Genomic DNA, 25560 nt, shown 5'->3' with positions numbered 1-25560 from the left:
AAAAACGTAAAATTAAGCAATTTTAATTTTTTTAAAAAATATAAAGCAAATTGTGCACATGCCAAGATCCAGTATAAAATGAGTCGCACTTCTACAATCCAGAAAAAAAAAGGGGTTTGGGTTGGTTGGGGTGGGGGCAATGATAATACAATTCATTTGAACATCGATTTGATCCGTTTGATAAAGTTACCCTTCTTCCAAATTTAGAATTCGGAAAACACAAGCCAGAACAACCCAAAGGGAACATCACGCTTAGCCCTACGAATTGAGTAACTTGCCTGAGGTATTTCCAACTCAAGATGCACTGCCTAGATATCCATGGCTCTGCAAGAATTTTGCAATAGATTCTAGTCTTTACCAAAATCAGCACTGTAGTGTGCACTGGATTCAAGTTTCTTTGCCTCGTTCAGTTTCCTAACAGCCTGGAACCGAAGTAAGAAATAAATTTATTATCCCCATAAAGTGACAAGGAGAGGTAGACTCTTCGTCACCATCAGTACACAGAAAATTTACTTCCTAAACAAGGAACTCACCTTCATAAAATCTTCATGGATCACATAATCACGCTCTGCCCGAATTGCTGCCATTCCAGCTTCTGTGCAGACATTTCGAAGATCAGCCCCATTAAATCCCTGCACAAGAATTGCAAATACATCAGACATGCGCTAACTGTTGATAAAATCCACCCAAGCCAACTGCACTCACCTCTGCAAGCTTCACAACAGCTTCATAGTCTATTTCACCATGCTTGGCAATTCCAGCAGCATGAATCTTAAGAATTTCCATCCTTGATTGTTCATTAGGCAGAGGGATTTCTATTTTTCTATCCAATCTCCCAGGACGCAGGAGAGCAGGGTCAAGTACATCAGGTCGGTTTGTTGCCATTATCATTTTAACCTACAACAGAAATGTAGACAGTAATGTCATCGTGAATCCACCATTAAATTTTTTGTTCAGCAATCATTTGTAGAAAAAATCAACATATCCATAAGAATACATGAATGAGAAAAGGTCAGTGCTTCTGTATTTATTATTTTATTAAATTTGAATTTATAATATATAAAGGAATGAACTGTCTAATAAAATAATAAAAATATTCCATACCTTAAAAAGCATATACAAAATTGATTTTCAACTTTACAAATTATGAAATAGCAGCTCTTTCAATTTCTAAACAATATGATTCATAACACAATTTCAAAGTTCATTTTTCACATTAGAAACAATTCAACAAGTGAAAGTAAAGTCACAATCTGAAAGTGCAAGGTATGTGAAACGTATTGAACATATGGGCTTGCATTCTCCATATTTTTTATTTAATATGCATACCATGTCTATAACATTTTCTTAAAAAAAATAATGAATTGCATTCTGTACAGGCTTACCACAGACCTACCACCCACTACCTCCACAAAAAAAAAAAGAAGACAAAAGTTCCTTAACCTTGGAATTTGCTACAACGGATCAAGCTTTTAACTCCAAGTTAAATGGGATTATGGAATAAAATATACCTTTCCAAGTTGATCAAATCCATCGAGTTGATTAAGCAGCTCCATTAGCGTTCTCTGAATCTCACGATCTGCACTTGTTCCCTCACTGAAACGGCGACCTCCAATGGCATCGATCTCATCCATAAAAATGATGCACGGCTAATCAAGAAAAGTATAGATTTAGAACATCTTTAAATTAGTATGTGTAAACCTATAGGAAGACAATTTCACACAAGCATCTCACCTGGTGATCACGTGCATAACCAAACATCTCTCTGATTAACCTGGCACTTTCTCCAATGTACTTGTCAATTATGGCACTGGAAACAACCTACATCAGAATAAAGGGAAGACAAAATAATTTTTACAATGAAGAAGACTTCAAAGCACACAGAATTTATAAAAGAAACATAATCTGACCTTTAGGAAGTTAGCATCTATATTACTGGCAATAGCCCTGGCTAACAATGTTTTACCAGTACCAGGAGGCCCGTAAAGGAGAACACCCTGAAAATTAGAATTGAAAAGATTTTGATCAAGTGTAAAATTCAAAAGTACAGCCATTACAAGTAAGCTTCCACTAAAAAAATATGTAGGAAAAATGTCATAACAAAGCTACTAAAAATCTAAAACATAGATTAACACTAATAGAAGTCAGAGACTAGAAAGAGCAGTGAAAGGGTAAATCACCTTTGGAGGTTTAATTCCAACTCGAAGAAAGAGCTCAGGATTCATCAGAGGTAGTTCAATTGACTCCCTCAATTCCCTGATCTGATCAGATAAGCCACCAACAGCTGAATAGCTGATATTACCAGGATCTTCATGCAACATATTGTAAACCACTGGATCAACCTGGCAACTCCAACGACAAAGAATTAGAGACAACAGTGATCACCAGGGATAAAATAAATCAGATGTTAGCACAACAAGACAAGAACATGTTCATAAAAAGAAAATATTAAAATAATAAACTATGAATTACTTCTCGAGGAAGAGCTCGCATTATGGTGAGTGTTGTCATATCGAGAACCACCCTTGTCCCGGAAGTCAATTTTTCCTTATCCACTTTACTGCGGCAACCAACCACATACCTGGGACCGCTGCTTGCTTTAACAATAACTGAGAAAACAATAGCAAACAAATTTCTATAACCATTAAATTATTTATGTTCGTATCAATCAGGAAACAGAAGGGATAATTTATTGGGTAGTTAGCTCGGAAAATTTAATTATGAAAAAATAATCAAGAATCAGTAAGGCACACATGTTTTTATATCCATAAGTAACAGAATTAGCTCAGGGATAAAGTACGGAACAAAAAAGAAAAAACTTTCATGTGTCTCGGTATTTATAAAACGTTAGGTTGGCAACACAATTAGAGAAGAACGAAGTTGAACTATGAGATATCGTTCAAATATGAAAATAAAAGGACAGAATAATTACGGCGTTCGTTGTCAAGAGGCCTGAGAACTTCGCCAATGATCTGCCCAACACTTTGAAGAGACTTCAAATCATCTTCTGTTTTATTGAACTCTTTCTTTGAAGCTCGCAAATTCTCCCTGACTGCAATTTAAGTTTTTAATCCAAAGTCAGTCACCAGTCTTATCCAACAACAACCATGGTCAGATATAAATGATTGTGTCCTCTCTGACAAAAAACTGTGCCTAGATTTCATTGCTCAACTAGGAATTCACTTATTTCATCAAAAGAACCTCAGTTGATTCTATCAATAGATCCAGTTGATAACCTAACCCTAATTCGTAGAAAAGAAAATGTAGAATCATCAAAATCAAAATTAACCTAGGTCTGGCTCTAAACTCAACCAAACCGCAGAAACTTTTCCCCTAAAAAAACCAAAAACCTAATCAAAGAGCTATAATAGGGTTGTCAAACCATAATCGCGAAACCATAATCACGAAACCCTAAAACTGCGGGTTTCGAGAGTAAGTAAAAATTGAAAGCATGGAGGAATCGTAGACGCTATTAAGGTGAGAGAAAATAGAGAGACAAACCGGATCGGACTCTGGATTCCAATTCCTTGTGCTGGAGAAGTTTCTTTCGATACTCGGCGACCGCATTACGGCGTCGTACGGCATCCTCTGCTTCAGCCATCTTCGAAATCGGAAGAAGGAAGGAAGGAAGGAAAGGTGAAGTTGGTTACACAAACTCTGAAGCCAAAGCCGAAGCAGATTGTGAGCTATGACTATGAAAGTTTAAGCGGTCACGTTATGTATCGCAAATTTACCACTAACCCTACCTATTTAACTCAACCACCAAATTGCCCCTCCCCCAAGTTAGAATTAAAATTTGAACCCCAAATAAATTTTAACAAATCCAATCAAATCTTATCTACAAGTTTGACTTTATTTAATCAAATTTAATGATATTCCTACTATCTAATTAAATTTAAAAATATAAACATATTTAATTCGATACTATTTAATCAATTTCATTGAAATTCAAAAATTAAAATTAGAAACTTGATTGTTATTTAATTTCTGACTGTTTGGGCCAAGTTGCTTGAATCAAGTTACAGAATTTTCGATTTGAGCTGGAATCAACATTAGAGGTTCTTTCACTAAACTCTTGTTATATGGTTTGACCAACAAAAATTTGAATAGAATCTAAATACACTGCTTTCTATGTACTTGGATTATTTATTCTTGTATTATTACTTACCTTATTTCTATTCACCTAAGATGAGTCATAAGCTAAATCTAAATACCGTCTTTATATTATATGCATTTGTATATAGCTTATATTATATGCACGTCATTTAAAAAATATTAATAAATAAAAACATTTTAAAATACATTATGTGAATGGTTAATTTTCTGTAATATAAAAATATGTTTCCTTCATAAATGTGATTAACATTAACTAAAAAAAATTGTGGGCATTTGAATTTATACAATAATATAATTTCAAATAATTGATAGATCTCTAGATAATAATAAAAGTTGTTTATGCCTACAATGACTTTGAAATTTAGAAGACAAGTTAATAAATAAAAAAATCCACATGAAGGCATGCTTAAAAAGTTATCTATATAAAATCAAAGTTTTTGTCAGAATTTTTTTTTTTATCAAACCTCGAACACTCATTAAGACCAAAGCATGCTTCAAGATTTATAGGGATATTTATAGATCTTTCACCTACAAGGTCTTAACATCAACAAAAAAATTTAAACTCACATTCTTGTAGAATGAGTTTGATCCTTACAAAGTAGTGCAATCTTTGTTGGCATCATAAAAACAAAGTTATCAATATGTTTTTTTATAAATATTTTGTTATTAAATTTTTTTTAAAAAAAAAAACCAGTTGAGCGTAACTAATTTGTATACCACTCAGTGTCCTGAATGAATAAGAATGAGAAAAAAGAAAGGTACGAAGAGGCCATCTTTTTTAAACCACGTAACAAGTTAATAAGTTAATTCATTCAATCACAAATTAAGCAAGCGAATAAAAATAAACCAAGTTGGTTTGGTGTATTTTTCATTTTTAGTTTTTTCCCAAAACCCCGCTAAAAAACAAATAAAATAATTGTTTTATCAAAACAAACTCAACCATAATCGCAAAAATTCCTTGTACCTACCTAGTTGAGTTTTAGCTAAGTATTCGTTTGGATGCTCCTGGAAAGCAAAACAAGATGCGCCCCCGATACATGGGGAAAATAATTGTATCTCATCTCATGGGATACAAAGAAAATATTAGCAATGCACACCATTTTCAACATACTCTATTTTTTCTTTAGCTAAAACACAATTATTATTAGTTGAAATTTATGTTAAACCCACTAAATAGAGTAGTGATAGCCACTTTATTTAGCGAGTTTTACATCCATTTCAACTAATAACGAAGTACGTGTCAAAAAGAGTGTCAGACTTGCTCGCATTCCTGTATGGTATAAAGGACATTGGATATACAATTCATTCTCACCAAATCATTCTCTTTTTCCTGTGGAATAAATATACAATTTAACAGTGAAGTACCTAACCTGGTTAATTTAATGTCTATTGCTTAGCCTTCTGTAAAACTTCCTTCAGAACCAATGCAATTCTCTGCGACATATGGTGCTCCAGGAATCTCTCCTTCACTCTTTCATACCCTTTCTTTCCCATTGTTAGCCTCTTCTCAACATGACTTGCCAATTTCACAATGTTCTTGGCGAGAGGTGTCACGCCTTCTTTCCCGACAGGATGCAGCAAACCGGTTGTCCCATTCACCACAATCTCCATCGTGCCTCCAGCTGCAGTTCCCTGGTAATATTTATAACGAACACCAAAGTTACAAGAAAACAAAAAACAAAAATAGACATGCTTGTGATTTTATAGATTTCCAAACAGCACCAACCAAGTTGAAACAGTGCGAAGGCAAAAAGATAGGTCATTGTTTTAGCAGGTAGACAAACAATAATACTATGTGTATAATAATAAATAAAAAGCATAATTATACATCAATATCGTCAATGCACAACAACTAAAAAATGGGAGATCCCACCAAGTAAGATTTAGGGAGGGTAGATGTACAACAATTAGCCAAACTAAAATGTCTCAGGCTCTAATTGAAATCACCAGGAATTGAGTATAGTCACAAGGAGCTCAATTAACCTCGCAACTAAAAAATGAACAGAAGTTATCATTTAACTGCGCCCAACTGTGACAGCATTCTGCACCTCACTCACGTCAGCCTTGCGCAGGCTGTATATTATTATTAACTTCCTGTATGAGTAAATATTTATTGATAAAAGAGACATACGGAAACCAAAATATACTTCTCTGCCAGTTTTCCCTAATTTCAATAATCAGGGAAGCACACCTTAAAAAAGTTGACATATTCAAAAGAACAGTGCATAGGGTGAAACTCAAGTTGCTGAAAGTTATCCTAGTATTTTTCCTTTAAAAAAAACAACAAAAGAAAATTCAAGGGCTTAAAACTCGGATGGACTGATAGATAAATAAATAAATTAATTAAGAGTTGGAATTTCCACAAACATGTAGCTAATAAGCATGCATAGACAGGAAACAAAAATAACTGATTTTTTTTTATATGATGTTTGCATTCAAAACGAAAATTTGGTGCGTCATTAAGGCCATAAAAGCTTACAGAAGTGAAATACTTGGGCCCAATTAAAAATGAAAAATTATAAATGGAAAGGTCGTACTGACAAGGCTACTATAATATATAGTAAAGGAGATACCAGTACAGGCAGCCGAAATGCCATTGCTTCAATGGTTATCCTTCCAAAACATTCTCCCCGTGCCTGATATGGTGAGGAGAGCATTCATGAATGAAGCCCAAAAACCAAAATAAACCATAAACAGAGCTAAAAAGGACTTGAAATTATATTTCATTGAAAAAAGTTAAAGGTTTCTATTAGAATTTTGAGAGTGATCTCCATAATCGAAAAATGTTGCTCCCCTGTTGCAGTCATATAGCAACTTTCATTTTACCAAACAATAGAATGAAACATATATTCTGTTTCATAATCAACTTGGCAGAGTATATATCAGAAAGATACCTGAGAATTTTGAACAAGAACATCAATAGCAGCCAGGTAAGGAGCCACAGCCAGGGTTTTGTTAACAAAGTGAACACGATTCTGAATCTTTTTCTCAACAACAAATTTGCGAAGTTCCATTTCAAACTTTGTCTGAGCATTCATATCACTCCCTACTATCACAGCATGCAAAAATGGCAACTGGAGTTTCTTCTCCTGAATGAGTTGCAAACTTTCATAAAAGGAGCGAAGAAATAGATCCTGCCCTTTACCACGAGAAACACCTGCAATTATATCATCCTGGGCCTTAAAATATTGACTGGAAATAGGATGTCAAAATGAATAAAAATTAAAGGATATAATTTATAAACTCTACACATAGGAAAGGTTTAAATTGACATGCACAACAGAAGGAAGAGAGAAACTACAATAAAAAAAATGTTAATCAGGCAAAAACCTTGCTACTTTGCTAGCAAATTGATAGCAATACAGTCCAAAGGGAGAGTAGGCCCAAGAGGGTGCAGAAGACACCAGCATATCCCTTGCCCAACAGCACTATCACAATTATAACAAACTAGCATGTTTCCACTATTCTGTTATTTGCAATTCTGTTATCATTGTTATCTTTTTCTGTTATGGGTCATGAGTGCCAAGCCTTATCCGTTGTAACAATTTGGTCTAACCTTCCCCTTCTTTGCCGTCCTCCAATGGCGGAAGCCGACCTTTCCTCATCAAGCTAGGACCGCCTCGAGGCTGCCATTATCGATCTCAATGCAGCTCAACTTCGTTTCGCAGCGACCCAAGCCTCCATGATCTTCAAACTCGATGTCATTATCCTGAAACTGGATACCATGATATCCAGCCAACGTTCCCCGTTTTCTTCTTCGGTGCAGCCACCATCGACAGATGCCACAATGCTGACTCCCCTTCTTATGCCGACTCCGATTCCATGCCCCGCACCTAAGTCAGCATCACTCCCCATGGCAGCTTCCCATGGAAGCTCCGTAATGAAGTCACGCATGATCATGCCACCTAGTCCTGCACCCAAGTCAGCATCACTTGCCATGGCGGCTTCCCATGGAAGCTCCGTAATGAAGTCACACATGCTCGAGCATGCCGCCTCCACCTATTTTCGTTGCCGACAACCCTGTCTCTCCTGTCTCAGTTTCTCTCCCTCTCACTCCTGTGACGGCCAGAGGAACATTCGCAATCACAGTCTCTCACTCCGTCTCTATTAGGCTCCTTCTTGCACCTACCGTTCTCGCCATTGTTCGCGTCGTCGCCCCTAAACCTCTTGCTTTGTCTATCATCGGCGTCGACGTCCGCCGCCACACCCGCCACCATCTCCACCACCAACACGACCGGCACGAGTCTGCGCTTCGGGGACAGTGGTGTTACGGCCGTCCAGCTCCTGGTTGTTCATTCCAACATTCACTGTTCTCCTTGGCTGCTCTGCGGCGTAGGTCACAGACCCAACCCTTTCACCTTTCATGTTGTTGATAACCCTCGAGGGTTATCATTGGCAGAGCCCAAATCAGAAATTTCACTCACACACCTATTTTTTTCTACACCCACCCCCTGTATTTGCTTGTTTTTATTGCCCAACCTTGAGGACAAGGTTGGTTTTCCAGCGGTGGGTAATGATAGCAATACAGTCCAAAGGGAGAGTAGGCCCAAGAGGGTGCAGAAGACACCAACATATCCCTTGCCTGACAGCACTATCACAATTATAACAAACTAGCATGTTTCCACTATTCTGTTATTTGCAATTTTGTTATCATTGTTATCTTTTTTTGCTATGGGTCATGAGTGCCAAGCCTTATCCGTTGTATGATCACTATAAATATACCATGGAAAGGAAATAAGAATCAAAGAAGAATTATCAAATATAGGTTAGTATAGTTAGCTAGTCCTTTGTTCCTAACACAAATCATGCATTAGATTGGATAAAACTAGTCCAATGAACTACAAATGAATATCAAATGAGTATTGGCAGTGACCAACTAGGAAGAGATCATACTATTTATGATGGCAAAAAGTAGATCATCATTTCTCACTCCAAGAGATTCCCGAACATGCTCACGAAGAACTCTCTTTGCTACACTATCTTCTGCAACTTCCATAAGCTCCTTGCTATTTCCAAGATGTACAACATATGTTTCAGGCATTTCAATCCTACAAAGTTAGACCAAAGCATACACTTAGAAACACAACTCAGATCATAGCAGTCACAGAGAACAAGTAGCAGTAAAAATCTATCAAATGATGTTGGAAGCATACCCTAAACGCTCCCTAGTCCTATTCTTCCAGTACTCTGCAGTTGTATGAGAATCAATCATGGCACCTGCAACAAAAGGGAGGTGCTTAACATATTCCACTTTGAAATAATGCCCTCGCATTTCATGAATCCACCATAAAACCTTTGGAAGAACATGGGCAACTTTTTCCTTGAGAATGGCATCCAGCCACTTCCCAGCTACGGCAGTATTTAGAATGACCATATCTGCTTTAAGAGCTGTATCTATAGCATTTTCACCTTTGGCAGACAGGACCTAACAGGAGCCAAACATGTAAATAAAGGATGCACTAAGAAGTCCAATAACACATTGATACAAAATGCTGATCTAGCCATTTACAGCAGATTGGAACTAATATCCAACCCAATTGATTCAAGAAATAGAAGAGAAGGGTGAAGAACAAATCCTCTTTCTATCAAATTTTTTAAGAAATCAATGCTAAATTGAAATCGTGGAAAGATATTTCAACAAGCTTGCAATAGCATATCCAGTGGTTAAATGTCTAAATTAAATTCTGTTATTAGGTTAATAGGAGTAGCAGATTAATTAGTTATATACTGTTTAAATACATGTTTGATCCCTATAGTTTACCTTAATGCAAGTTTCTAAATTGCCACGAATTAAATGTGAGAAGAAAAATAGTAGAATATTATCCATTAAGGTTTGACTTGAAATATGGCAATGGGGAGAGGGGTGACGATTGATGAATATTCACAACCATTAAACTATTGTACATATCGAGCACTCACTCAGGCTTCCTCATGATTTATGTTGGAGCTACATGACTGTATAATATACACATGTTTACTAATCTTATAATAGAAACTTGAGTTAGTTCAGATGACTTCGATGGCAGGTTATAACTGAATCCCTACATCACTTGTATTAAGTTAGAGTAGCTAAGCTCAGAATCATACCCAAACCAGTTAGTGTTGCATGTTAGCTTACATGATATATTCATCTCTCTCATCCCATTTAGTTATATTGCCTTGTACTACAATCTTATTCAACAAATTACACAATGATTTTTTATGGCACTCCCCTTATCTACTTTGAGCTCTATGACATGATGTTGGCATCACATCACATGTATTTCCTCTCTCAAAACACAGATATCATAGATACTGAACCAAGAAACCATGCATACAGCATACACCACTGTCACCCAAATAACAATAAAAAGGGAAGACTGAAGAGTAAATCACCTGCACTCCTCTGTCCAACATCTTACTTTCCAAGCTGTAAACGACCCGATCATGTTCCGAAGGTTTCTGATTAGAAATCCAAACAACGTCAGAACCAACGCCTCTCAGCAGAAACGCCAACTCCATCAGCAGCAAAGGCCCGCCTGCAAGTGAGTCCAATCCATATTACTTTCTCATCAAACGGAATTTTTTTTAAAAATAAAAAATAAAAAACGAAAATCGATATGGGTATGTAATAAAGCACCTGAAAGAGAAAGCTCGTGCGAAACCATGAGAACTAGCTTGGACTTCATGAAAATTAGGGGACTGGAAGCCGCATTTGTGAGTTGGACAGGGGAACGAATCTGATTATCTTGTGCAACAGTAAAATGGTTGGTGTTGCAGGAATCGGAGTTGTTGGATCTCATTAAGAGCACCGTCACTGTTGAGACGGACAAGAATGCCGCCAACATTATCGGCCACCGCTTCTTCGCCATTGCCACCGAATGCTTCGCCATTTGCAAAATCTCTAAATTCGCATTCTATTATTTTTATTATTATTATTATTATTATTTCAGTTTCTACTTTCTAGGGTTTCCGCTGAGTGTCGATTGATTCGAGGTGCGATTGCAAAGTTGGTCGCAACCTCTTCTCTTTTCAGCTTCTACTTTCTAGTTCCAATCAGATCATAGATGCCCATAGATAGTTAAGCACTTCAACTCAACTGATATGTCTAATACACTCACGATCAGAACCGTGATCGGGCGAAGAAATGCATGGGCCTGCAACATACTATTATGCGGAAATTACTATTCGCACCTCCTTTTACTGTACTCACACCCACGTGCATTAAAAAACTGTATTCCAAGAATACCTTTTCTCACTCACTAATATACAACAAAATCATATTTTGGCAAGAGTCCAAAAATTATAGAAAAGAAACCTTTATGAATAGTAATTGAATTAAAATACAATTTACCTTAATCAATGTCATATAGATTATCTTTGTAAATTAAGAATTTAATTAATTAGATTAAAATTAACATTTATAAAAATAAATAATTAATTATTATCTGAATTACCTTTATGAATAGTGATCGAATTAGTTATGATACTAATTTGTATCATAGTTAATTGGATTACAATTAAAAAATAACTTGTGTAAACATTAATTTAAATTTCAACTAAAAAAAATTATATCACAATTAATTTTACTACTGATAAAAAGGTAGTATATGTCATCATTAAGATAATTTATACCATAATTAATTCAAGAATAATTTTTAAAAAATAACTTATATTATCAATGTAGTATATATCCCTTGACTCACTTATTCTTTATTTAATATATTTTTTCACACAAAATAAGAAAAAAATCTCATGAAATTGGCTATCTCATTTATTACAAGATAACAAATGTCATGCTCATACGCAAGTGTTACAGGATAGGGTTGTAAAACAAATTGTGAATTTCTGATAATGCGATCTTCTCATGATCTCATTCACAGCCCACAGTTTTTTTTTAATCCTGTAAATTGGTATTAATAGCAAACCTGACATAACAAGCCTCACGATGTGTTACAAGCTGGTCACTTAATCTAAGGAACATCATAAGTCATGATTTTCCAAATCTTGAATTTCACCCGAACATATTGGCTCATCATCTTGTCATGTTACATAATGTTTATCTCTCGATTTTGGAGAAAAAGGCAACCATTTAAAGGCCCATGTTTGTTAAACAATATTTGTTTTTGTTCACTGGGGCTTTGATTCAATCCTCTACACAATCTGTGGTATCTTCCCTCGTCAAGTAGTTGTTACCAGCCGGGTTGGAGTCTTCAGAAGACTCTCCAAACTCCTCTTTGTACATTTCTTCTATCATTGGTTTCCATAGCCGTACTCGAGCATTTATGAACCAATTTGAGACCTGAAGCAAAACAATAAATAAGACACCATCAACATGGCCATCACATCATAGTTAAAAGAACAAGGAAACGGTTAAGATTTGGATAAGGAATTTACTTGGTTTTTAGTTAAACCAGTCTGAGATGCCAGCATTAACTTTTCAGAATCATTAGGATAACTGCATGAATCAGATATCAATCAAATCAAATCAACATATTTTCAAGGCAGGTAGGTAGTGACATAAGATTAAGAAAACAAGAACCAAACTTCAATAGCTTACGGGTGGAGAAAGTGTTCAAAGAGCCAAGAACGAAGAATTGCCACAGAGGTTTCAGGCAACCCTCTGATGGGTCTCCAAACTTGGCGTTGGCTTTGGATCACCCCAAGTTGTTGGAGAGACATTCTACTCTGTCTGCTGTCTCTATCAAACAAGCTTAGTTGAGACAATCCACTACTGATCTTAGGTAAATCCTGAAAGAGTTTTCTTTTCTCAGCATTTATATGTGACAATATGGCATCTCTCAAGCTGCAGAAATGCCTTGACATGGCTTGGAGTGCCAAAGCAGTGTAACTCTTTGCAGCTCCCAAACCTGCTATCATCTCAAAAGATGACACCACTTCTTCCATTTGATGGTAGTATTTCTCACACCTTCCCTCAACCTGAAAATTTAGCACAGAGAAAAAAAAAAAGAGATCAGTTTCAAGTTTTTCAACTTTCAAGTCCAAAGCCATTATATCCAAGTTAGTGAGAGCAAACCAACCTCATCCAATAAAGTAATCAACCTTGCAATTTTGATTTGATGTTCATGTTTGCCAGCCAATAAATGACCATTATTCCTCAACTCTGAGGAAAGTGTCCTAGCACTTCCTCTACTCCCACGAAACAACTTCTCAGCATACTTGTCGTTGATTCTATCGACCACATTTCCACCAACATCAACAAGATCTTCAAGAAGGGACTGAACCGGTTTAAGGTACCTGGAGTTCCCAATGACAGCAGCAAAAGACTCAGCAGCATAAGAGGTGGTGGTATTAGGAGAGCGGTTCAAAGGGGCAGAAGAAGATGAAGATGCAAAAGTGCAACTCCCAGCTGTGTTGAAAAAGTAGTCACTGGTTATATTATGCTGCTGTTCCACAGGTGGGTTGTTACAAGCCTCACGTGGCTCTTGTCCAGACATGAAGTAATTGGGGTTGATGAGACCAGGGTTTAAGGGTCTTTGGTGATGCCTGTATTCATCAGAAGGAACAAGCATGTGAGAGCCTAAAGAAAGAGAAAGCCCTTGAGCAGTTTGGTGGTGATTTCTCTCATTTGCTGCTGCTCCAAGAAGATCCATCAAATGCCTTGTGTGGCTTATCTCAGAGCCCTCAGCAACTACTCCAATGCTAGTAGGAAATGCTCCCAATGATGCCTCAGGAAATGATGCATTGTTGTGCCTCATAGAAGAGCCATAAGTATCAAGGTCTTGGTTCTCAAATTGGTTTTGAAGATGGGTAATAGAGTTGGACATAATAACGGTAAGAGAGTTTGAGTTGTAAACAAGTTTTGTTATCCTAGTCTAATAACTAACAAAGTGAAAGTGAAGAAGAGCAGAAGCTATTGGGAAATTGAGACCCTTTTTTTTTTTCCTCCTCTAGTACAGTGAAAGAGAGGAAATATGAGCCCCATATGATTCAGAATTGTAAAAAAGATAGAATGAGGAAAGGGAAATGGAGACTGTATTTAGACGTACTGAAGAAACTATTTGAGTAAAAAGCTATCTGAAGATAGGACTTAATAATACACAGAAGTGGAGAATCCGTACCACGTCGCACGAAGCCCCATCGAGGTTGAGCAGTGGGTTCATTGGCGAGGATAATCAGTGGTCACAATCAGCTCCGAAGTTTCAAGGTGGAGAGAGAGAGAGAGAGGCCAAAGCCATTGATCTTGGGAGAAAAATGTGAGTGAGGTGAGGACTCTAACCAAATTTGGAGCTGACACAAGCCAAATATCACACAAAACAAGAGATGATTTATTATTACGCAAGAGAAGATAACTAAACTAGCTTGTTGTGAAGAGCAGGGGTAAAATTTGAGGTTAAAAGTTAAAACACAAGCTAACAATCTTGAAAATGTATAACTGCTTTACCCAGTAATTCGAACTACTTATTGGCGCAGTTAAGATGCAAATAAAGAAAGAAAGTTCCTCTTGCTCAATATACTCAACAGTGGGAACAAACAATCATTTTAAAACAAATATAATATTTCTACAATATAAACTAAAGTTTGCATTAATACTCTTCTAACAAAAATTATAAAATCAAAATAATTTTTTATTAAATAAAAGTTGTGATCTAAAAAAATTATTTTTTATATATTTTAATTAATAATAGAGAATGTTTTGTTAACAAAAAAAATTATTTGGTGATCTAAAATTATGATGATCACAACTATTCTATATGATATGTAATTAAATATCATTAATTTTCTTATAAATTAAAATACTTAAATACGTGTTGTTATATAAAGATTGACCAACGTTATAATCACAAAGTAATCCAAGCTACCTAACAAGTTTTCCTAATTGTACACAAAGTTAATAAGGGTACAAATTCTAGTAGACCCGAGGTACCTTTATAGCCCTTGCAGTTTCTGCGATTCAAGTTTCAACAATGATGTAAAATATGCGTTCGATAATTTAATTCAATGAATATTACAATAATTTACCCGTCTCTTTTCCCAGCAGATCTATATCTATGTATCTATCATCTACCCTCTCTCAGACCCTATGGGTCTATGGCACAGTTCTGGCCTTTCTTAAAGAAGCCAAGTTAATTGGCTATGTTAGAAAACATAGAAAATGACAATAAAATAAAATGGTCCCCAACTTTCCTGACTATAAAACAACAAGCAAAAGCATCAATCTTCCAGCTTTAGTCCCTGCAGTTGTATTTTTTTGAGAGACTCAAAAGCAGCTCCAAACAGTGTAAAAATCTCTTTCTTCCCTCTCACCACAGGCAGGGAGGGGGGAGCCCTCCATAGGTGAAACTGTTCTGTTCATTGTATTGTTGTGATCTGCAAAAAGAGGAGAAAAAGTGGGCTATCTTTTGCACACTCCCAGTTCTAGGATTGTCAGTTTGTAAGCCTGTATAAATTATATCTAACTTTTTTCCCTGTTAGGTGTTGTGGGCATGCATAGGGATGTTGAAAGGACACTGATTATCACAATTTCTCAAACCATAGTGTTAAAAACTCAAAATTTAAATAAAAACCACCAAAGGGTGGCTAGCTATGTATTCATTTCATTCGTATTCATTCATTTTATTGTGCTCCTGAGCCTGCTGAGATTGTTTTTGAGGAGCCTATTGGTTCGTTTTTATGCTTTAGTAATGATTACGATCTTTGTTCCTTTGGACTTCTTCACTTGTCCCTTTCTCCCTCCGTAACCTTAGTCTGTAAAGGCCGCATACCTACATCAGGCACACACCCCCTACTTCCCTCATCTGATTTCTAAATTAATACCCTATTAATGCCACAAGTTTGTGCCACTTGCAAGCCCATAAATAAACCTCATGTGAAAGAATCCTGTTTCAATATCAGTTTTGTTTTAAAAGCAGCAAGGACATGGTTTAATAGTATTATTGAATCGCATTTGTACTGCTCCTTTGCCTCCGTGCAAAGTTATGAAGCATCATCATCATGATTCATCAATGACACAGACTAAGGTGCGCATATGGACCACACACACGACATGCCGTGAATTTACTAACAAGAATCAATACATTCACATCGTACTTGTTACCGTGTCTTCTTTTTTTTTTTTTTTCTTTTACAAGATTCCTTATTATTCAACATAATGCACGAGAAATTTTCTTTATTTATCCTTACAAAAATTGCCTGCACATACATACAACCAATCATCTGTAAAATATTACAAGCGAATATATCTACACATATCTACCTGTATATTTTGTACGGTTTTGTGATTTACATCACTTTTTTACGAACAATGGGCAACAAGAATGAGGAAGAAAAAAAGTAGCAAAATCAGCAGCAGCAGCAGCAGCACAGCATAGGCTTTTTTCTCTTTCAGCTTTGTTGAGGTACACCTCTCCAGAGATCCATTAAAATCATCAAATATTTTTTTGCTAGATTTCATACGACAAACTCATGCAGCAAATGGGGATTGCCAAACCTGTGTTGTTGCTTTCCTGAATCCGTGAAATGATAATCTAGCAAATCAGTCTCCGGGGAAGAGGCCAATGCTTGATTACGTCGTTTGCGTATGGCATCATCAGACATGGCAAACCCATCACTTTCACAGTTCCTCAACTCCAATGCAAGGGAAACGTGGCTACCCACAGTAAAGTTACCCAACTCTGATAAATCATATGTGGCATGAGTAGAACAACCCATTAGGCCTCCATCATTCTGGTTGGTTGAGATAGAATAAAAGTTGTTGTTGTTGTTCATGCCAAGCCTTTGTTGGTTTTGATCACCCTGCAATTTCCCAGTTCCAGAATCCATCACCACATTTTCTACATTGACCCCTCTATCCAGTTCTGCTTGAGGTTGGACTTGGACACTGTCAACAGTTACTAAATTGTCCTGTGTCTCTTCCCATTTATTATTGTTGTTTATGTTATCAGACTCTTGAACAAGATCATCTTTTTTACATTTGACCGTGTTGTTCTCAGATGAAAGGTTGCAGTTCATCTCGGAGTCTCCAAACTCCTCTTTGTACATTTCCTCAACCATTGGCTTCCAGAGACGCACCCTTGCATTGATGAACCAATTGGCCACCTGATATCACCATTGAATTCCTCAACAAATATTAACAATCATGATGGTACTGAACTGAAACTTAGCTTGTCAGTTTAATTAAACAGGAAACAAAATCTCAATAGCTCATAATTCTAGGTTTTTAACAATGTACCTGGTTTCTGGTCAAGCCTGTTTGCCTAGCCAGCATAATTTTCTCAGAATCCTTGGGGTAACTGGTGTCAATTATCAAATGTAAGTTGAGGTATTTAAATAAAATAAGAAAAAAAGGACTATGCAATCAAAGTGTCAAGATTTTCTTTTTTTAATATTCCAATAAATCATTTAATGTGAAAGTAGATCTAGCCTATTGATACTTTTCAAAACGAACTGTTTTACACTGTAATTTAATTACCTGATAAGATTATAAATATTTATGATAATCACTTTAAAAGTTATATCGAAAGTGATTTATAATTGGATAATGGTATAAACCTAAGCTAAACTCTTAAAATAAACATACAAGATTAGTATAATGTTATTAATAGCAAAAAACAAGTACAAGGTGAGGGTGACATGTGACATACGGATGAAGAAAATGTTCAAAGAGCCAAGCACGGAGTATTGAAACAGAGCTTTCAGGAAGACCCCTCTGAGGCCTCCAAGCTTGTCTCATTACACCAAGTTGCTGAAGTGCCTTTTGTTGTCTAAGTTGCTGATCCACATAGCGGAGACGGGGTATTCCTTCTTGCTCCCCAAGGCTTCTTTGGGTCACCTGAATTTGGCCACTGATGGCATCACGCAAACACCGAAAGTGGCGAGAAATTGTTCTTAAGGCAAGTGTGGTATATGGTTCTGCTGCTCCACAGCCAGCAACCATGTCAAAAGATGACACCACAATCTGCATCTGATGGCAGTACTGTCTGTATCTTTTATCTACCTATAACCAGTGGAAACAAATGAATATTTATGGTTTGAGCCATTGGCCTACACTATCATAAAAATTCATAATTTATAACTAACTGTCTTTTCAATAGTTAAGCACACCGTTCAAACGTTGGAGCAACAAATGAATTCTAGAGACAATTATAGATAAAACTGTAGAGCAATATTATGTTCACTTAATTAATCTTCTTTCACATAGTTTGAAATGGAAAATATTAAATGAAAACGTATAAACTTTGTGGCATCAACCATATAATAAATGGATTTACTGGTGGTGCACTTGTTCAATCTGGTGTGACAGCTAACATTTCGAAATCAGTTTACTGCGTTTACTGTTTTGGGCAATTGGAATCTCTGCAGACCGCACAGTATACACATAGGTACAGCAGAGCTCTTGCAAACAGTGTAAAAGTTCAGAGGTTTAGAAACTAGAAAACAAAACTACACGCATACTCTCATGTAGAAGAGTAAAAAAGTTGGGAATAACAATTTATGGTATCCAAAAAATTGCTTTATATAATAATAATCTTTTATGTTATCAACTGATAGTCTATCATTGATCATAACATCTACGAGGAAAAGGGGAAACAGATTACTAAGCCAATTATGTCAATGGAATGAAAAGAAACAATGCAATATAACAATAATAATAATATAGACTCTACCTCATCCAACATGGACAAAAGCTTTGTTTTCTTGTCCAACAAGTTCTGCCGCTCTGCGGATGATAGTTCACTAGAAGCATTAGCAGTGGAACCATTAGGGCCTGAAGACATTTGCATAGATTGACTGGTAGATTTTCCATCAGAATCTTTAGAGCCATCTAATCCAGTGTTCTCTTGTTTTTCCATTCCAGATTGCTTCAAAGCCTTTCGGACACTAACTATTTCATCAAGCAAATCTTGTGCCGCCTTCAGGTATTGAGAGTTCAAAATACTGTTTGAGTAGCCTGGTAGATCAGAGGGGACTTCTTTAAGACACATTGAGGGGTCATGGGGGTTGTAAAAACACTCCTTTTTTACCATGTCAAGAAAGCCTCCAGAAGACACAGATGCCATGCATTCAGCACTTCTAAACTCCCTATGTAGGTTATTGCCCTCATCATTTTTGAGAGACATGGCTCCCTTTGGATTTGGATAATCATTCATTAGTGGTAAGAGACCAGTGTCGTGATATTGGTATTGAAATGGAGAGACGGATGCATTAGAAGGCATGAGTGTCCCAAGACTGAGAGATAGGCCCTGACAATTTACGTTTTGCTCACTATCTGCCATTCCCATTTGTGTCCTTGAAACAACGTGGGAATCCCCAGCAAAAGAGTTGCATGACGGATCACCATTTGCAGCATTGGAATGACCATTAATAGAGTGCATGGTCACTGTCTCACCCATTGCTGTGATAAACTTAACCTCGTTTTGTCCTCCACCTACAGTTTCACTGTAGTCATGAGGTAACAGAGAAGTCCCAGACATCATCTCCGCATAAGAACCTGAAGAAAAGGCTTGGTTGGGATACATTATTATAAAGCTTATTTCTTTCTGCTCTCTTCTTCACAATGGAATCAGCTGCACATCGCTTTTGTACTTCTGTTTGATGGTATTATAACAAATCCCCTGCTATTCTGCTTCGTTAGGTGAATAAGGTAAGAGCGAGATTGAATCATCAAAAGCTCATAGAATTAAAAATTCAAAATTTTGTATAGCAGAAACTACACAGGATAACCAACCGAAACTTCAATCAATACATGCATACATTGTATAATGATCATAATCACAATACATGGCTATGCTTTGTTCGAGGATGAAAATATGCACGGCATAGTAATTCCAATAATCAATTTTGCTTAAAAACGTGGAAGGTGTAACTAATTGCTTGAAAACTCACATCCCAAACCGGACCAAACAGCTGGTAGAAGAACAAGATTGATTTTTGGTCTCAAAGTTCAAACCCCAACAAACTAACCCCCACCATTTCGGTTCTAACATGAACGTACTTCCAAACAAATGTAAAGCAATCCAGTATTATTCTGAAGTCGTTATTCTCACATGATCACTTTGACGAATATGGTACTCAGTTGTGACAGGTGTGCAAATTCTCATGGGATGGAAGAAGCAGATTTTTTTTTTTTTGACAAAATACACAAACAGAAGCAGATGTTTATGCGCATAAGTTTCATTATGGTTGCTGGTTGCAACTTGCAACACGGACAAAATAGAGGGAGCATAAAGTGATGTGAATTTGACAAAAAAAAAAAAAAAGACCACGAAAACGAAGCAACCATGAAACAAGAATCCCACAATTCCACTTGTCCAGAACACACCTCACAAAACATGGTTTCATTGGTGAAAAGACGAAAAGCGTGACTCAAAAGGGAAGCACCAATAAATCAAGAAAGAAAAAAACTCAATCAAGATGAAAAATCCGACCCGCATGAAGTACATCACTCATTGAATCTCACTTCTTAAATTGTAGACTTCTTCTCCAGTCAGTCACAGTAACTTAAACATTCTAATTTTCACTTTTCAGCTTTGCTTTTTAGTCATCAAATTCAAATCCCCCCCATCACTCTAGTGACCATCACAAGCATCATCTAATACCACAAACAACACTACATCATCATCATCACAATCTATTTTATTTTTTTGAAGAAGACAATCTTTCTACTATGTTGTAGACCTTTTATAAACACAAACTTAGAAAGAATGAAAGAGAGAAAAAAAATACCTGAAAGTGAGAGATAGATGCAGTAGCAGGGGACTAAAATTAAAAAAAAAAAAAGAGAGAAAAAAGTGTGGGTTTCAGAGCAGAAATTATAGACAACAATACATAAATTGAGGCTGAGTTTTGAGGTATCCCAGACAATCCCAAGAGATTATATTTCAAACAAAGACCGACCTCCTTATCATTGGAACGACGGCACCAACCAATAAAAATATATTATTATTATTATTAAATATTAAATGGGAGAACTTGTCTACTCGCCAACACCAACAACTTTATTTATTCATTTTCCTAAAAAGAAAAATTGATATTGGTAAAAAGCAATAAATAATTAGTAAATTTCAGCGTCAATCATTGTCGAGTTTCTCACGTGTGGCAAACGCCTCATGAAAATCGTGTGTGTGTATAGAAGATGGAAGGTGGTGGTTGTTTGCTTGGAAGGGTTCAAACCCTAACCACCAGTTGGTGGACCTGTAACTTGTAACCCTCCCTCCCTTAAACCCCCACTTAACGCTTAAATCATGTAATCTTTCTCTCTCTATCTTGGTGCAATGAACTCAACACACAAAACGTTGCACACGCAATATCTCAGAACAAACCCATCCAAATAATAATAATAATGTAAGAAAATCGAAAGAATATAAAGTTGGCTGGATTCGCTATTCGGGAGTAGGTGAAAGTGACAAATTCACGCGTCGACGTTTATGCTTCATGTCTTCTAATTGCAACTGCACCCCACGAATGATTACGTTCCTTTTATACGACCAACGCTTATGTTATATGCTCATTGCTGGCCCCATACATATAATATACTCATCATTTTTATTATTCATCCTATATATGCACTATTTCTGATTATTAATATTGCATACATTATACACGTATTAGTTAATTAGTATTCATTTTAATATGGGGCTATATAAAAGGTCAATATTTGGAAGAAATTAAATTAAACCAATGATGACAAGATGCTATCTATATATGTATGTTACGTATTCTCGAATAGCAAAAGACTTTTGAACTGAAAAATATAGCTTTATCGGCTTAATAGTCAAGCATCAAAAGCCAGTACATTAACCATTATTGTTCTTTTGACTCTATTACTATATATACATTCAAGATAAGAATATTTAATTTGTGAGAAACTTTCTTCTCTTTTGTTCTCGATCTCATCCCCCACGGGCATATCATCTGATATATATAAATGCTTTATTAATATTTTGTGCTCTTGAATTCCTATGGTTCATTGACTTTCGGGAGTCGAAGTTTATAAATTAAAGGAGGTATTTTCCCTCTTTCTTCTTTCCGATATACAGTGGAGTTAGGTTCCTCTTCTACTAGTTTTTAAGAATCCAATACCTTTCGAGCAGGAGGGAAATAAAGTACCAAGTTATTAGATTACATGTAAATCTGTTATCATTTTCAAGCAATAGAATATAAACTATATATATATATATATATATATGTGTGTATATGTGCATGTATAATATTATTAAGTATATATAGAGAGAGGTAATAATTTTCCTCGTTTTTTTTTCACATAACATTTCTTTTGGTTTTTCATGAAATGATCAGTACTCTCCATTGTTTTTTTTAATATATAAAAGTAGTTCTTAGTATTTCTGAAATTCAGTGACATTCTAATTTTGAAAAGCACTTGATGCAAGATTCATGTTTGGTGAATTTCAATACTCTCACTTATTTTTTTAATTTTTCTTCGATTCGTCGGCCTTTTTTATTTTATTTTAAACTAAGTCGTTATAACTTAGGTATTCATCCATTTAATATAAAGATTCAATATCGCTTTCATACATCTGCTTATGTTTACCGCCACTGTTATATATGTTATCTTCATTGGCACTTGACCTTTTTCTTGTCTTGTACCTAGAATAACAACCAGAGATAGCGATTTAAAACTGCATTTAATAGGGTGTAATAACTTACAACTCAAAAAGCACATATTCATTTAATTGTTTCAAAATCCTAGCTATAATTCCGATCTTAGACCCCGTATTCGTCATACCAAACAAAAATAATGAGTATTTACGTATAGATATATATTATTGTTAGCTTTAATTTGTTAAACGATCTATTCTATGGATGTGATGTTTATCCATGGCAGTGGCAAATCAAATGTCTTATGGGTTCCTTTGATTAAATGCGTAATTAGTAACCTACAACTACAATTAGCGGGGTTGATGAATAATGTTGGCCGCAAGTTGCAAGAAAAACCATTAAGTTATGCATCAGTAGTACCTTTTTACCAAAATAGGCTCCATCTGGTGTGATCCAAGTCATTCTGGTCTCAGTGTTTTTAGGCCAAATTAACCAGTAAACTACAGTTTTTTATAAAATGCTAAATATTGATATATAGATCATCTTTGATCAAGCCTCAAATACATATATTTTTCTTAATTCACATGTAACTTCTATATAAAATAATATTGTTGGAGTAGGGTAAGCTCATCATGGACAGTTAATCTCTAAATATAATTGTATATTCCAGACCTGAAGATTATTATTAAGTTAATGATTTGGTCTAAGTCTGGAATTAATAATAAACTGATGGAACTCTTGCTGTAATTATTTGGCAACTGAGTTATTGCTCTAATTATTTAACTGATGGAATTTTTCAATAGTCTTGCAGTAATTCTAATGAAAAGCGCCTTAATAAATGGTTGGAGAATGGAGAAGTAGTGGGTGAGTTTTCCAAGTGGCAATCCTTCCTTTTTCCCTTAATTCCCATTGGTTAACAAAAAAATAAAATGGTTCAATTCAAATATGTTCTGGCAATTGTGGGGTGGGCATTGGATTCGGAGGGATTCCCATAATTCCCATTGGTTAACAAGTCAGATTAATTGTTAGGAAACAAAGGTGGGTACGAATCTCACTTATAGCTTTTCATGGCTTTCTTTGATCTCTCTTTCTCTCTCTCCCCAAATAACGAAATTTCATTGAATCAAATTAGAGGAAGACACTGTATCAGGTGGAATATCCTCAACCCAAATGGGCCTCAAAATTGAAAAGCAATTAATCTTTTCTAACGTGTCAGTCATGCTATTACTTTTGAATGAAATGCGTCAAAGTATGAGTGAAGAAATTTTATAATTTATAAATGGCAAAGACTCATACACTAAAAGCATGAAGTTTTAAGTTAAATGTGGTAGTATTCAATTCAGTAGCACGATTCACTTGATATGGTGTTAAGTAAGTTCGTACGATACTTAATTGTGTAATAAATTTGATTTGATTGTGCTGTTGTTTTATTTTAAATTATTTTGTAAAATAATTTTAAAGAACTATTTAACAAGTAAACAAAAATAATTTTCAAGAGTATTCAACTTAATTGATTGAATAAGATATATGAATTATTATAAATTTCTTACCATCTTATCACATGTCTTGGATAAAAAAAATGTGCCAATTTTTAAGAAAAAAGAATAAAGAAAGCTTGGTTATCATGTAGTTTGATGTACAATTGTGAGATGAAACTTATATTTGAATTTGATAGGTATTTTGTGATCACAAATAACTCATTATGTATTTTTCTATTTAAGTCATCCTACTTATAACCTATATGTGACATCTTTGTTAATTTTTTTTTATTAAAATATATTTTTCATCCTCCTGTTTTCTTAAATTTGCGATTTTAGTTTCCATATTTTTTAATTGAGAAATTTCATCATTCACTTCTAAAAAATCAACAATTTTAGTCTCTCATTTTTTAATTGAGACATTTTGTTTCTCACTTTCAAAAAATTTACAATTTTAATCTTTGTAATCAATTTTAATATGTATTTTATAAACGTTGATTGACATGTGTTTATTTATTATCAACATGATAGTTTTTTAAAAAATTATTTAACTGATAACAAGCTTAATTTATTTAAAAAGTAAATAATCAAATTTGAAATTGAATAAAAGGACTAAAATTATATATTTTTTAAAAGTAAGGGACGAAATATCTCAAGTAAAAAATAAGAAAATTAAAATAGTGAATTTTTTAAAAATAAGAGACAAAATGTCTCAATTAAAAAATAAAAAAATAAATTTACGGATTTAAAAAAAATAAGAGAATGAAAATTATATTTTAACCTTAATTTTTTCTTCATTTTGTATGATCGATGCTAGATATTTAAACTCATAAACCCATATACTTCATCTTACTTGGACTTAAATGAAAATTTTGTTTGCAAAAGTCTTTCTCAAAAGTTTAAACTTATTTTTAATTAGAAATTGTCTTTTGTATGTCACCAATAAGCACACTCAAGACTAAATTAATAGCACGTTTAGATACCTTTTAAAAGTATGATAGTTATCTAAAAACCACAATTTCATTATGATTTTTCAAAATAACTACATGTTACTGCTGTAATCTCATTATTGATTGTGGTTTACTTAGTGTCACCCACATGTATATAAACAAGTTAGCACTTAAGGGAAAAAAGTAGAACGGTCTTTTACCATATTGCAAAGAAGATGTGTAAGATTGGAAGAAATTAATGACAAGGCAAATGTACTGGTGCTTGTATTACCTTGAACTAAAAGATAAGAAATTACGTGTAATAGGAGAAAGAGAAATTTAAAAATGACAAATCAAAAATATGAAAGATTGAACAGGTTTCAAGGATTTGGATGAATGCGTTAATTATACATATTGTTAAAAAGTTACACAAAAGATACCTTGCAAAGTAATTCATCAAAATTTGAATGTTTTTAAATACTAAAAGACCTGTGCTAAGTTGTAAAAAGTTTTAAAATAACACTAGATCTTGAAACCTT

The 25560-nt window shown here is 35.1% G+C and overlaps 4 protein-coding genes across 7 annotated transcripts; all 4 read right to left on the bottom strand.

Annotated features, from left to right (window-relative positions):
- Nucleotides 1-7: 7 nt before the first annotated feature.
- On the bottom strand, nt 8-3750 carry LOC114414633 (26S proteasome regulatory subunit 10B homolog A). The gene is made up of 10 exons (XM_028378962.1): nt 3502-3750; nt 2933-3052; nt 2473-2609; nt 2181-2342; nt 1911-1997; nt 1735-1821; nt 1512-1649; nt 706-897; nt 534-632; nt 8-422 (listed from the first exon to the last, which is right to left on the bottom strand). The coding sequence occupies exons 1-10, from the start codon at nt 3599-3601 to the stop codon at nt 348-350; spliced, it is 1197 nt and encodes a 398-aa protein (XP_028234763.1). The 5' UTR covers nt 3602-3750; the 3' UTR covers nt 8-347.
- A 1389-nt stretch (nt 3751-5139) lies between these two features.
- On the bottom strand, nt 5140-11178 carry LOC114414632. Its single transcript, XM_028378961.1, has 7 exons — nt 10736-11178; nt 10492-10634; nt 9270-9541; nt 9010-9164; nt 7011-7273; nt 6690-6752; nt 5140-5748 (listed from the first exon to the last, which is right to left on the bottom strand). The coding sequence occupies exons 1-7, from the start codon at nt 10986-10988 to the stop codon at nt 5503-5505; spliced, it is 1395 nt and encodes a 464-aa protein (XP_028234762.1). The 5' UTR covers nt 10989-11178; the 3' UTR covers nt 5140-5502.
- Nucleotides 11179-11918: 740 nt separating this feature from the next.
- Nucleotides 11919-14477, bottom strand: LOC114414631 (BEL1-like homeodomain protein 11). Its single transcript, XM_028378960.1, has 4 exons — nt 13137-14477; nt 12656-13035; nt 12493-12553; nt 11919-12397 (listed from the first exon to the last, which is right to left on the bottom strand). The coding sequence occupies exons 1-4, from the start codon at nt 13881-13883 to the stop codon at nt 12242-12244; spliced, it is 1344 nt and encodes a 447-aa protein (XP_028234761.1). The 5' UTR covers nt 13884-14477; the 3' UTR covers nt 11919-12241.
- A 1721-nt stretch (nt 14478-16198) lies between these two features.
- On the bottom strand, nt 16199-20951 carry LOC114414630 (BEL1-like homeodomain protein 7). Of its 4 annotated transcripts, none has more exons than XM_028378956.1 (5): nt 20782-20951; nt 18723-19681; nt 17700-18052; nt 17288-17348; nt 16507-17154 (listed from the first exon to the last, which is right to left on the bottom strand). In XM_028378956.1, exons 2-5 carry the CDS (start codon nt 19572-19574, stop codon nt 16507-16509), a joined length of 1914 nt encoding a protein of 637 aa, XP_028234757.1. In that variant the 5' UTR covers nt 19575-19681; nt 20782-20951. The 4 variants fall into 4 exon arrangements, with proteins under 4 accessions (XP_028234760.1, XP_028234757.1, XP_028234756.1 ...); XM_028378955.1 differs by having other exon boundaries at nt 18723-19678; XM_028378957.1 differs by having other exon boundaries at nt 18723-19670.
- Between the last annotated feature and the right edge of the window lie 4609 nt (nt 20952-25560).

The sequence above is a fragment of the Glycine soja genome, chromosome 6 (genome assembly GCF_004193775.1).
Source record: "Glycine soja cultivar W05 chromosome 6, ASM419377v2, whole genome shotgun sequence".
NCBI classification, from domain to species: domain Eukaryota; kingdom Viridiplantae; phylum Streptophyta; class Magnoliopsida; order Fabales; family Fabaceae; genus Glycine; species Glycine soja.
The sequence above is the reverse complement of the archived record's forward strand: the minus strand, read 5'-3'. Positions and strand labels throughout refer to the sequence as shown.

Excerpts from the sequence above, each read along its gene's own strand:
- LOC114414633 (XM_028378962.1), bottom strand. The coding sequence starts at position 3,601 with ATGGCTGAAGCAGAGGATGCCGTACGACGCCGTAATGCGGTCGCCGAG. Across the intron at positions 2,610-2,932 it reads GCCTCTTGACAACGAACGCC|TTATTGTTAAAGCAAGCAGC; the intron begins GTAATTATTCTG and ends TTGTTTTCTCAG. Across the intron at positions 2,343-2,472 it reads TGCGAGCTCTTCCTCGAGAA|GTTGATCCAGTGGTTTACAA; the intron begins GTAATTCATAGT and ends TGGAGTTGCCAG.
- LOC114414632 (XM_028378961.1), bottom strand. The coding sequence starts at position 10,988 with ATGGCGAAGCATTCGGTGGCAATGGCGAAGAAGCGGTGGCCGATAATG. Across the intron at positions 9,542-10,491 it reads TGTTGGACAGAGGAGTGCAG|GTCCTGTCTGCCAAAGGTGA; the intron begins GTGATTTACTCT and ends GGCTCCTGTTAG. Across the intron at positions 7,274-9,009 it reads ACTTTTTGCCATCATAAATA|GTGTTTCTCGTGGTAAAGGG; the intron begins GTATGATCTCTT and ends ATATAATTGCAG.
- LOC114414631 (XM_028378960.1), bottom strand. The coding sequence starts at position 13,883 with ATGTCCAACTCTATTACCCATCTTCAAAACCAATTTGAGAACCAAGAC. Across the intron at positions 12,554-12,655 it reads TTTGAACACTTTCTCCACCC|TTATCCTAATGATTCTGAAA; the intron begins GTAAGCTATTGA and ends TGATTCATGCAG. Across the intron at positions 12,398-12,492 it reads CTGGTTTAACTAAAAACCAA|GTCTCAAATTGGTTCATAAA; the intron begins GTAAATTCCTTA and ends GTTTTGCTTCAG.
- LOC114414630 (XM_028378956.1), bottom strand. The coding sequence starts at position 19,574 with ATGTATCCCAACCAAGCCTTTTCTTCAGGTTCTTATGCGGAGATGATG. Across the intron at positions 18,053-18,722 it reads TTTTGTCCATGTTGGATGAG|GTAGATAAAAGATACAGACA; the intron begins GTAGAGTCTATA and ends CACTGGTTATAG. Across the intron at positions 17,349-17,699 it reads TTTGAACATTTTCTTCATCC|TTACCCCAAGGATTCTGAGA; the intron begins GTATGTCACATG and ends AATTGACACCAG.